The sequence below is a fragment of the Echinops telfairi genome, unplaced genomic scaffold (genome assembly GCF_000313985.2).
Source record: "Echinops telfairi isolate 266 unplaced genomic scaffold, ASM31398v2 ScPeMD7_7469;HRSCAF=8507_0, whole genome shotgun sequence".
Taxonomy (NCBI): Eukaryota; Metazoa; Chordata; class Mammalia; order Afrosoricida; family Tenrecidae; genus Echinops; species Echinops telfairi.
Window position 1 is genome coordinate 49,834,771 of NW_022111372.1, and position 11,189 is coordinate 49,845,959.

At 59.4% G+C, this 11,189-nt stretch overlaps 1 protein-coding gene across 1 annotated transcript in view; it reads left to right on the forward strand.

Annotated features, from left to right (window-relative positions):
* Window positions 1–9,398, forward strand: part of PDLIM7 (PDZ and LIM domain 7) — a 15,785-nt gene extending 6,387 nt beyond the window's left edge. The window contains exons 5-11 of the mRNA XM_045284685.1: window positions 92–156; window positions 334–789; window positions 889–1,159; window positions 2,074–2,254; window positions 8,541–8,661; window positions 8,746–8,861; window positions 9,045–9,398. Coding sequence (XP_045140620.1) covers window positions 92–156; window positions 334–789; window positions 889–1,159; window positions 2,074–2,254; window positions 8,541–8,661; window positions 8,746–8,861; window positions 9,045–9,131 — 1,297 coding nt within the window. The 3' untranslated portion in view covers window positions 9,132–9,398. The remainder of the gene's footprint in view (window positions 1–91; window positions 157–333; window positions 790–888; window positions 1,160–2,073; window positions 2,255–8,540; window positions 8,662–8,745; window positions 8,862–9,044) is intronic.
* The last annotated feature ends 1,791 nt before the right edge of the window (window positions 9,399–11,189 follow it).

The following is an 11,189-nucleotide window of genomic DNA, read 5'->3' on the forward strand; positions in this document are numbered from 1 at the left end:
TCCTTCCCTCCCTCCCTCCCTCCTTCTCCGGCCCCTCCTCCCGCCCTTCTCTCTCTCCTTCTTTCTACCTCCTCTCCCTTCTCTCTCTCAGGGAAAAGTATGTCCTGGAGCTGCAGAGCCCACGCTACACCCGCCTGCGGGACTGGCACCACCAGCGCTCTGCCCACGCGCTCAACGTGCAGGCGTAGCCTGGCCCTGCGCCGGCCTGCTGTCCTCTCTGCCTCTCTCTCTCTGTTCTTCCTGCCCAGGACACCCCTCCTCTACCCCGGGCGCCTCCAGCTTCTGCCTACCTCAGGCACCTCTTCTGGCCCTGGACGGACTGAGCCCCCACAGGCCTGGCCCTGGCAGCCCACCAGCACCAGCACCAGCCTGGTTCTGGGCGACACTGCCACCCCTGTCTGCCCGGGCTGGGAAATAAACATTCTCGGCCCTGCTCTCTCTGCCTCTGCCTTCTCTCTCTCTGGGTCTGGTTTACATTGGAGGTGCTCCTCCGTGCCAGTTTACCGTGGGCCTTGCTGCTCTGTTCTGGGTCTCCGTGGGAGGGAGGAACTTGCCGCCCTGCCACCCTGGAGCTAGAGCTCTCTCTGAGTGGTCTCAACTGCCCAGCCCTGCAGTTCTCCCTCAGCCAGGGGTCTCCCAGGGAGCGGCAGCATCAAGACTGGGTGTGGGGAGGTGGGGGAGCATGCCAGCTTCAGCCCTGCAGGGCCTTGAACCACAGATCTTGCAGCCAGGTACCCAGGACGGAAGCCCCAGCCCCAGCCTCAGTTACCACTCATGAGCCCTGGCCTGGTGAGTGAGAGCTGGGTCTAGGGAAGGGGCAGTGGCTCCTGGCTTCGGGGTGGGAGTGGCAGGCCACTCTAAACTGCCTCTATCTTTTGGGGTCCCTAGACATTCCTCTGGAATCACTCTCCTTGGCCCCGGCAGGCCCCACCACCCCCAGCCCCACCAGCCGCCCGCCATGGGCCGTGGACCCCGCGTTTGCCGAGCGCTACGCCCCGGACAAAACGAGCACGGTGCTGACCCGGCACAGCCAGCCGGCCACGCCCACACCGATGCAGAACCGCACCTCCATTGTGCAGGCCGCCGCCGGAGGGGGCGGCGGTGGCGGTGGCAGCGACGGCAGGACGCCTGTGTGCCACGAGTGCCACAAGGTCATCCGGTGGGTGGCTCCTTGCTCCCCCAGCCCGCCTGGCCCCACCGCCTTCCCTGCCTCTACCCTCCATCTGCCCACAGCCTGCCTAGGCCCCCCTGCTGGAGGAGACTGCTAGAGGGCTCAGTGCCTGGCCAGGAGGGGATGCGGGAACCTGATCTGGGGCTTCCCTGCACTGCCCCCCATTCAACACCAGCCTCTGCCAAGTCTGTCCATGGGGGAAAGTACCACTGATGTACTGCCAAAGCTGCTGTCTTATCCAGCTCTGGAAAGCACAGGAGCTTGCCCTGCTGAGCGCCCCCCCGACCCCACCCCCACCACTCTGCCGCTCAGCCGCTCAGAACGGACAGGCTGGAGAACCCCACCCCCCAAAGAACCTTGCGGAGTCACCCAGGCCACTGATCAGAGCCAGGTTCTAGACCCTCCCCAGGCCTCAGCCCTGCTTGATTCTTAACTCCCATCTGTCCTGCAAAGCACCCTCCTTCAGCACCCCCATTGCTCTGGGACCTGTAGGCCTCAGCCCCAGGCAGCCCCTGGGTTCCATCCAGGCTAGATGGCACACACAAGTGGGATAGGGCAGCTCAGGTCCCCACTGACGATTTCAGGCCCGTGTCCCCCAGGGACCTGTCATTTAGGTCCATCTTGGGAGACTTGAGCCCACACTCCCACCAGGAGTGGCTCTCCTCCCTGTCCTACAACTGCCGTGTTTTCATTTCCCATCAAAGCAGTGCAGCCTGCCAGAGCTGGGCCCCTGCTGGCCTTCTTCCCCCACTGTGTGATCTCGGACAAGCCATTTCCCAGTCCTTTCTACTTGGAAAATGCGAGAATGCACTCTCTCTAGGACTTTCTAGTGGGTGCTCCATAAGCCAGGAGCCCCACCTCATTGGCAAAGACGCCCTCTCACTGCCCCTTGCCTCCCTCAGGGGCCGCTACCTGGTGGCACTGGGCCATGCGTACCACCCCGAGGAATTTGTGTGCAACCAGTGCGGGAAGGTTCTAGAGGAGGGTGGCTTCTTCGAAGAGAAGGGCGCCATCTTCTGCCCTACCTGCTATGACGTGCGCTACGCACCCAACTGTGCCAAGTGCAAGAAGAAGATCACGGGCGTGAGTTGGGTGCCGGCGGAGGGGGGTGGACGCGGGTGGTGGCAGAGGGGGTCCTCTGGTCAGCACCGTGCAGCTCCGGAGCCAGGGGCTCCCCCAATCGCTTTGGAGCTTCAAACAGCCTAATGATGGGCTGCTACCTCTGCCTTACTGTAGATGAGCAGACGTTGGTCAGCATCCTCTTAACACAGGACCAAAGTCCCCTTCCAAAGTGTGTTGGCTCAAGCTGCTGGTAAGCCCCCAGGGACCCAGCTTCAGGCAGGCCCTGTAAGATCCAGTTAAGGCCCCTAGGGGCAAACCAATGGTTTGCATTTGACTATTGACCCAGAGGTTAAAAGTGCAGGCCCATCCATCATTATTACGGAAGAGAGGGCCGCTAGTAAGATCGCTTGGAGGAGTCGGTCTGCTGGTCGCTGTGAGTCAGCATCTGCTCAGTGACAGCTAACAGCCACAGCAGAACCCAGGGACCTCAGGACTCCTCCTTGCTCTTGCCTCTGTCTGAGCTAACGTCATTCTTCTGAATGTTGTCCCCGAAAAGCCTGCAAAAGGGGTGCCACAGGCACTTTAGGGCTACAGCTCCGTGGTGTAGCGCCACACACTGAACGTGAGCCGAGTCTCAGCGCTCATGTTCATTGCCCTGACTTGGGTCACGTGTCCCTCGGGCTGCTACCTGGTGGCACTGGGCCAGGCCAGCCTGGGTTCTGCTGACCACAGAAGTGGCTTGTGTCCATTCCACAAGAACCACGGACAGAGTGAAGCATGACTAAAATCTCACTGTGCCACGTAGTCGATCCCAACTCATAACAACCCTACAGGGCAGGGTAGAACTGCCCCTGTGGTTTTCCGAAACTGTAACTCCTTTTAGAGGGTAGAAAGCCTTCTCTTTCTCTTGAGGAGCACCTGGTGGCTTTGAACTACTGACCTTGGGGTTAGCAGCCCAACACAGAACCATTGTGCCATCAGGGCTTAGGCATAAGTAGATCCCTAAAGTCAAACCAGAATGCCATTACTCTAGGAAGAGGAGACCTGGACAGGCCAAAGCAGGAGATGGCAACTGTGTCGTTAGAGTGTGTGCTCAGCTGCAGTGACAGAAATCCCACCACAGACACTGTCAGCAGATGACTTGCGTATTTTAATCGCAGGAGGTCCAGGGCTGCCGTCCGGGGCCCAGCCTTTTCACATCGTCGCTCTGGAATCCTGAGCACAGAGACCTTTGTTCTCAGGGTGCTTGTGTACGGGGGCAGCTCAGGCCTCAAGCTTAACGCCCTTGCTCAAGGCAAGATGCAAAGGGAAAAGGAGCAAGTGGATTCTCTAAGCAGGGTTGTTTTCAGACTCTAGGAGGAAGGTCCGGAGCGTCCATCTGGACTTCATTGTCTGGAACTGCATCGGATGATCACCCTAGACTGCGAGGGAAGCGGGGAGACCCAGGCTTTTTAGCTCTCTGGCCTCCATCATAGGGTGGGGGCAAAGGAAGGAGGAGGGGTCTGTACAAGACTAGCAGCCACTGAGTTGGGCCCTGGCCACCTTGCACAAAGGAAGGAAACGCTGTTGGTCCAACCCCATGGCCAGGACTCCACTGAAACCTGTTGAACATCAGCAGGCAGGTGTCCCCTGGCGGGCCGGAGGGGGGAGGCGGGGCTGCATCGAACACGTGAGAACACAGAGACTCCGGCCAGTGACTCGATACGCGATCGGGGCCTCGGCCGTGAGTGGCAGAGCGAGAAATGCAGCCTCACGCGCTCATATTTCAGAATCCTGGCCTTCCCACTGCTGCTGAACACAAAGCATAGCCTCATCGGGTTTCCTGCAGGGAAGCCTGGCGGGGAGTTAGTCAACGCCTTTCAAAAGCTGCGAGGAACGGAATGGGGCCATCTCCGTTCTCATGATTAAATGTGGACACGGCCCAGCACTGTGTCCCACGCTGAGGACACATCCCCAGGAGTTAATACTGGGGGTGGGGGTGGGGGAACCTCGAAGGGTGCCAGGGGCTTTTCCTAGGAGAAGCAGCAGCAGAGCTGCCCATGCATCAGAGCCCCCCCCCCCCCCAGGGTGATGTTCCACTAGTTAGGGGCACCTTTACTGCAGGTAGGACAAAACTCACAAAGAATATGGTTCTGGGGTGCTAACGGAAAAAGGGGGAGGTTCTTCAAGTTCACCCGGAGGTGCTCAGAAGAAAGACCTGGTGGCATACTACTGCAGGGTCACCATCATTGAGAGCTCCCTCCTTGTGGACCCAGCAGCAAGGGGTCACTGGTTATTTCTCACAGCGAACAGCCAGCAGTGGGGAGCCTGGGACTAGCGTGGCACATGCTCACTTACCACTCCGGAACCTCAGCCAGAACTGTGGGCAGGAGAGGGGTGGAAGGCCGTGGAGGCTCGGTTTTGAGGATGCTACCACCCGCCCCTTCTGCTCCTAGCCCCTTGGGCAGCACCTGGTTCTGGTCACATGTCCACACTGAGCAGCGACCCTGTGGCAGCAGAATGTGAGAGTTCTGTTGAGTCTGCGGAAGGGCCCAATGGTTATGACCCCAGGTTGGTCCATGTCATGACAGCTGATGTTTACGAGCCCTTCACTGTGTGTGGGCATTCGGCCTCACAGTCAGACTGTGAAGTCAGTTTGGTTATCGTGCCCATCTCCACGATGAGGCAATGTGCCCAAGCACACGGTCAGGTCATTCCCCCGCCAGCCTGCACACACCCTGATGCACTGGTCTGGAGGAATGGGCTAGATGCCAGGACCTGTCTTGAGCTGGGTGCCCAAGGTTGCCCCCTGCTGTTCACTGGGGTGCCCTACTTGCATTAGACCAGCTCCTTAGACAACCACCTACCCCTGTTCCCCAGAGGGCAGGGTCCTTGCCCCAACCCCTACCAGGAGGCAGTGCATGCCGGGTCTTGGAGCAAGCTGTGGGTGGCAGCTCTGCTCTTGTCCCCAGCCCAGAGTTTCCACACAGGCCCGTGGGCCTCAACCTTCCCTCTTGCACGGCCTCCAGGGCCTGACAGACTGTTCTCCCAGGGCGGGAGTCTGACTTCAGTCAGACAGGGGCACTGACAGAAACTGTCACTGTGGGCCATCTTTGGGAATTTCCCCAGACACCGGCTCCTGAGCCTGGCCTGGCCTGACCTGCCCTGCCCGCAGGCTCAATACAGAACCTAGCCAGGCAGACTTGTTCCATGCACTTGGGGAGGGGGACGGGACATCTGGGGTCATCTGCGTTCTGTGCGCTCCTGCTGCCCACCACACAGCCTGTCCATCTGGAACACTCTAGCATCCTGTTGACTATTCTTGTGGCTGGAGATGTAAAGGTCACACTTGCTGAGGAAAATCCCCCCAGATACCCGCCCTCCCACCCAGCCTGATGCCCAGGGTTTGTTTTTCCTTTGCCCTCCATCTCATCCCCAAGGGCACACCAGCAGGGCGGGTCTGTCTGCTTTGTCCATGGCTCTGGCCCCAGCAGCCGGCACTGGGGCCCGTAGAACGTAGGTGCTCAGAAGATATCTGATGAACGGGTGGGTGGCAGTAGCCTCGGAGGTGGGCTGGAGAAGCGGAGGTGGGCTGGAGAAGCAAGGAAGGAGCTTAGAGGATGAGGGGAGAGTGCCCCAGGCCAGGGGATCACTGTGTCAAAGGGAGAAGGCGGGGACAATGCAAGATAAGCTGGAGGCTGTTTGCCTGACTGAGGGCTTCCTCTGGGGAGGGGGGAGGACGGGATGGAGAGAGGACTGGGGGCTGCTGGGACGGGGACCCAGGCAGTGGGCTGGGAACGCAGACAGATTGTGGACTGTTAAAGGACTCCTGGTGGCATAGTGGTTACACATGGAGTTGCTCATGGCAAGGTCAGCAGTTTGAAACCACAAGCCGCTCCTAGGGAGAAAGATGGCCTTCTCATGAAAAGATACCGTCTGGGAGATTCACAGGGACAGTTCTGCCCTGTCCAGGAGGGTTGCCGTGAGTCGGCATGGACTCCGTGGCAGTGAGTGGTTGGTTTTCTTGAGGTAAACTGCAGGAGAAAGACTAGGCTTTCTACTCCCGCAAAGAGGTGCAGTCTGGGAAACCCACAGGGGCCGTTTCCCTGCCCTGTAGGGTCATGTTGATTCGGGATCGATCTCGTGGGTTGGGTGTTTGGGATTGAGGGGTGACGTGGACATTGCTGACTGATCCCCAGGTTCTGAGAGCCACCTCCAAGGCCACACTCGCCGGGCCCGTGTCTGGGCTTCAGTCCCGGTGGACCCACTCCTACTGGAGTCCTCTGCCACCTCATCCTTCTTGACTCCTTGTCTTTTGAAAGTGGCAACCCAGCTAGGGTCTCAGGGAGAGCCAGCTTTGAAGCCTGGTTCAAAACCTGTGTCTGTTGTTGATTGCGTGACCTGGGCACATCGCATTCTTTGAGCTTCCCCAAACTGGGGGTGTCAGTCACGCCAGTGTGGGATGTGCTGCTGTAGAGGTCACCGAAGCCTGGGCGGGCTGTTACCCAGAGGCTGCACCGAAGAAGGAAGGCCTGGTCATCTGCTTCCATGAGATCACAGCCCGAAACCCGTGGTGCCTGGCTCTCCTGGGACCTGTGTGCTTGCCGTCTGTTGGAATCTCCCAGACAGAGGGGGCCACAGGCAGGCCCTTGAGGGCGAAGTACAGCCCAGCCCCGGGTCTTGGCGGACCTGTAGTGTGCCGTGTTTTAATCAGTGGTCCCATTTAATAATCAGGAGCCCTGGTGGCGTAGTGGTTACACATTGGGCTGTGACCCACAAGGTCAGCAGTTTGAAACCACTAATCTCTCCTCGGGAGAAAGATGGAGCTTTCTACTCCCGTAATGAATTATAGTCTCGGAAACCCACAGGGACAGCTCTGTCCTGTCCTGTGGTGGGTCGCTGTGGGTTATTGACTCGATGGCAGTGAGAGGGTTGACAATCAGAAGATTTCCCCTTAATACAGAGATGACCACAGGAGCCATGGGAGCATTCCTGATCGAGGCAGTCAGCACTGCCCCCTGGCAGTCCGATGCTTCCCCCCCCAGGATGTAGTCCCCACACTCCCTTCTCCCACCAGGCTTCTTTGCAGGCAGGTGGGCCTGGAGCCCCTGGCTTCAAACATGAGGCCTTTCTTCGAAGCATTCTGCCGTTCACGAGGAGAAGAATCAGTCTTGAGATAAAGCGGTTGGCTAAGTTACCCAAAAAAGAAGCAAGGTCTAGCTGATTGTGTCCCGCATACTGCCCACCCCCCAACCCCCGGGTCGTAGTTGGAATCCCCCCAGAGGTCACAGCCTTGGACATTCTTGGAGCCCAGTACTCTGATACACGTGTGGAGCTGCCATGCGTCAGAATCCACCTGATGGTGATTACTCTTGGACTGTGTATTGGGGCCTGGAGTGGGTGGGCTGGGGGAGAGGTAGCAGTAAAGCTAAACAAAAACCACTCCACCGCCTTCGGGTTGTTTCTGACTCTGTGACCCTGGAGGACAGAGTGGAACTTGTTTGGAATTCTGACAGGCTGCCAATCTTTAGGAGAGCGGAAAGCCTCGTCTTCCACTCGAGGAGCACCTGGTGGGTTTGAACAGCTGCCTTGGCAGTTAACAGTCCAGAGCTTATGGCAGTGACCTGGCTGTGAGTGGGTGCACAGGACAAGTGTGGTGCAAAGGGAAAGAGCACAGGATAGGGTGCGGTTGGGGGAGCACACTGGAGGAAGACCAGCATGGTCACGGTGGCCACATTCGATCAGAGATGTGCAGGACACGAGGGCTGAGCTTGGCAGAGAGCGCTGCCTAAAGGGCATTCTGGGCAAAGGGAACAGCGGGTGCGCACCCAGTGTGCTCGAGGGTCGGCAGGAGGCCTCAGGGCTGGCTGTGCAGGGAGGGGGAAGGAACAGAACAGGGAGCAGGCCCTGCCAGGGCTTTGGTTTGTACGTGTGGACCCCACACAGGGTTTTGTGCAGAGCAGGTGGGCTGGGCTGGCTCCGGTGTGGAGGCTCACTGTGATGAGGGGTAGCAGTCTCAGGGCAGAGGTGGAAACTGGGAGGCCAGCTTGGAGCGTGCACAGAGTGAGTCGGATGTATCTTGAAGGCCGACCCAGGGGTTTCCTGGGGTACCTGGCATGGGGTATGAGTCAGTAGAGGGCTGGGGAGAGCGAGCTGCGTTCTGGACACCGAGAGGTTGGGGTGTGGTGGTCAGCCCTTGGGTGGTGTCAGGGATGGCGTCATGGGTTTGCGGTCATGTGAGAGAAGAGGCTTTGTTGTGTCCCTCTGCGCCGGAGGGGAGGGGCCAAGCCTCTGAGGGACTCTCACCCTCAACCCCATCCCTCTCCAGGAGATCATGCACGCCCTGAAGATGACCTGGCATGTCCACTGCTTCACCTGCGCCGCCTGCAAGACGCCCATCAGGAACCGGGCCTTCTACATGGAGGAGGGGGCGCCCTACTGCGAGCGAGGTGCGGGGTGGGGCCCGGGGCGGGCCGGGGGCAGAGCCTTGGCCTGGGACTGAGCGGCCCCCTCCTCTTTCCGCGCCTGCTCAGACTATGAGAAGATGTTTGGCACGCAATGTCGAGGTTGTGATTTCAAGATCGACGCCGGGGACCGTTTCCTGGAGGCTCTGGGTTTCAGCTGGCACGACACCTGCTTCGTCTGCGCGGTAAGCGCCCCCCCGCGCCCCCACCCACTGGCCACCCGCAGACTTGTTCCGCGCTGCCCTCTGTTCTGTGTCGCCCCTCCACCACCCTTGAACGGCTGGCCCTGGGGGGGAGTCCCAGGTAAGGGCCTCCCCTGCGCCCCCCACCCTCCCCACCCCACGTGACTGGGCTTTCTCTGACCCCAGATATGTCAGATCAACCTGGAAGGGAAGACCTTCTACTCCAAGAAAGACAAGCCCCTTTGCAAGAGCCACGCCTTCTCCCACGTTTGAGCCCTGCCCCCGGGGCAGCCTGGCCCTGCCCAGTTGAAGGACGCGTACTTCAGTTCTGGAGCCTTCCCCCAAGACTTCTGGGTAGAGTTGGTCAAGGTGACCCTAACCCTGGTTCCTGGCCCAAACCTGGGGTCTCCTATGCCCTGCCTCACCTCATGCCTCATCCCTTTATCACCCCTCTCCCCTGCCCCCATCAGCATTGCACACCGGTGCTGGCCACACCGGCCCCTGTTCACGTCTATCACCGCAATAAACCTTTCCCCGGCAGCGTGGCTTGTGTGGGCTTGCTCAGGTGTCCGGCCTGGTGGAACTCGAGGCATGCACCGATGAAGCTGCTAGCTAAGAAGTCAGTGGTTCACACCCGCCAGCCGCTGCACAGGAGAAAGAAAGATGTGGCTGCATGCTACCAGAAGGGGTCCAAGCCTCCGCAGCCCCAGGGGCGAGGCTCCACTGACTCTCGAGTCGCTCTGAGTAGGGATGGTCTCCCTGGTAACTGGCTTAGCAGGAGGAGGCCTGGGCTGGCAGGGCTGATGTCTTGGAGGTCCTCATGCTGGGCCCCGGGAGAGGAAGGAAAAGGGAGGGGGGTCCCTGTGCTGGACCTGAGGGAAGGATGGGGAGGGCTAGAGGGTGGTGGGTGGAGGAAGGGGCAGGCAGAGAGTGCCCAGCTTCTGCTTAGGGAGCATGGGGGGCTGGAGAGGGAAGCCCGTAGGGACTATCTGCCTGTGGAGCGGTTGGAAGCTGGGACGCGGTACTTTCTGTTGTAGAAAGAGGCTTCCAGCCACTAAGCAGGGTGGGCAGGAGGAGGGAACCCCGAGGAGGGGTTGGGGTAGTGGGGCAGGAGACGGAAGCGAGAGGAAATGACGTGGCGGAGATGGCACCCAGTGTCAAGTCCGGGGTGCCCCGAGGAAGGAAAGCACTTTTCCTGGGCACCTACCCACCAGTGTTGCTTTCATTAACACCTGTTCACCTCCAGCGTCACTTCACTTTATGCATGAAGTTCAGAGGGACTGGAAGATGGGATGGAGACCTCGATAGACCCACGGACGACGGGAGCCAGGCCTCAGTGACACGCATCGGCCGGCACAGGCTGGCACTTAGCACCACTCCAGCTAGTGCTCGTGGGAGCCTTCCTTCTTGGTAGCCGGAGCTCTGGAGAGGCGGGTGGTGCCCTGCCACCTCCAGGGCCTTCCCAGAGGGACTGCCGCTGCTTCTGCTCCAAGGGGGGATGGTGTGGGGCAGGGGAGCAGAAGCAGTCCAGGGCCAACTATGCACCCCCAGGTCCTTCCGGGCTCTCTGGCCCCAGACCCCCTCCTTGCATCTGGGACATTTTCAACGGGACCTTTGAGAACATGGTCTCTCGGTCTCCATTCAGGTTTAGGCTTTGAGGGAGAAGGCTGATCCCCCGGCAGCCAGAACAGGTGGGGAAGGAAGGGCTGGGTGCAGGGCTGTGTGGATGCTGCTTCCTTGCCATCTTAACAGACCTGGAACCATGCCTGACACTTGGTGTGGGTTGCTTGACTGACAGGAGGGCCCTTTGCACCGAGACACATTCAGTCAACAGCTGAAGGTACCAGCGGGGAAGGGGTTGGGGACAATCTGGGGCAGTCAGCACCCGTGCTCGTCACCCAGCCCCCAGGAGCCGGGGCGGGGGGCCCAGGGCCCAGGCAGTAACCTGAGGAGTGAGAGCGGAGGTTCCATGTGGTTGACTTCCCACGGAAGCCTGGGTGACATGAAACACCATGCTTTTCACTTCCACAGTGAGATCCGCTCTCCCTCCTCTCCTGAACCACGAAGCCCTCTCAGGCCATCTTTGGTTTCCATGGAGACAATGAGCAAGCTCTAGGAGCCCAGAGCTGCCTGGGGGCACCACAGGCAGGCAAGCGGGGCAAGATGGCCACTCCTGTGCTTATCCAGAGCACCTAGAAAGTGTTGGGTTTTGGGGGGTTTTTTTTCATGTAAAATCTGGGTCTTGAATACAGGCAACATGAAATTTTTTCAATCTTACTATTTTTTCAGAATAAATGTGGGTCCTCTGTGGGATGAGGACAGCCAGGGTAC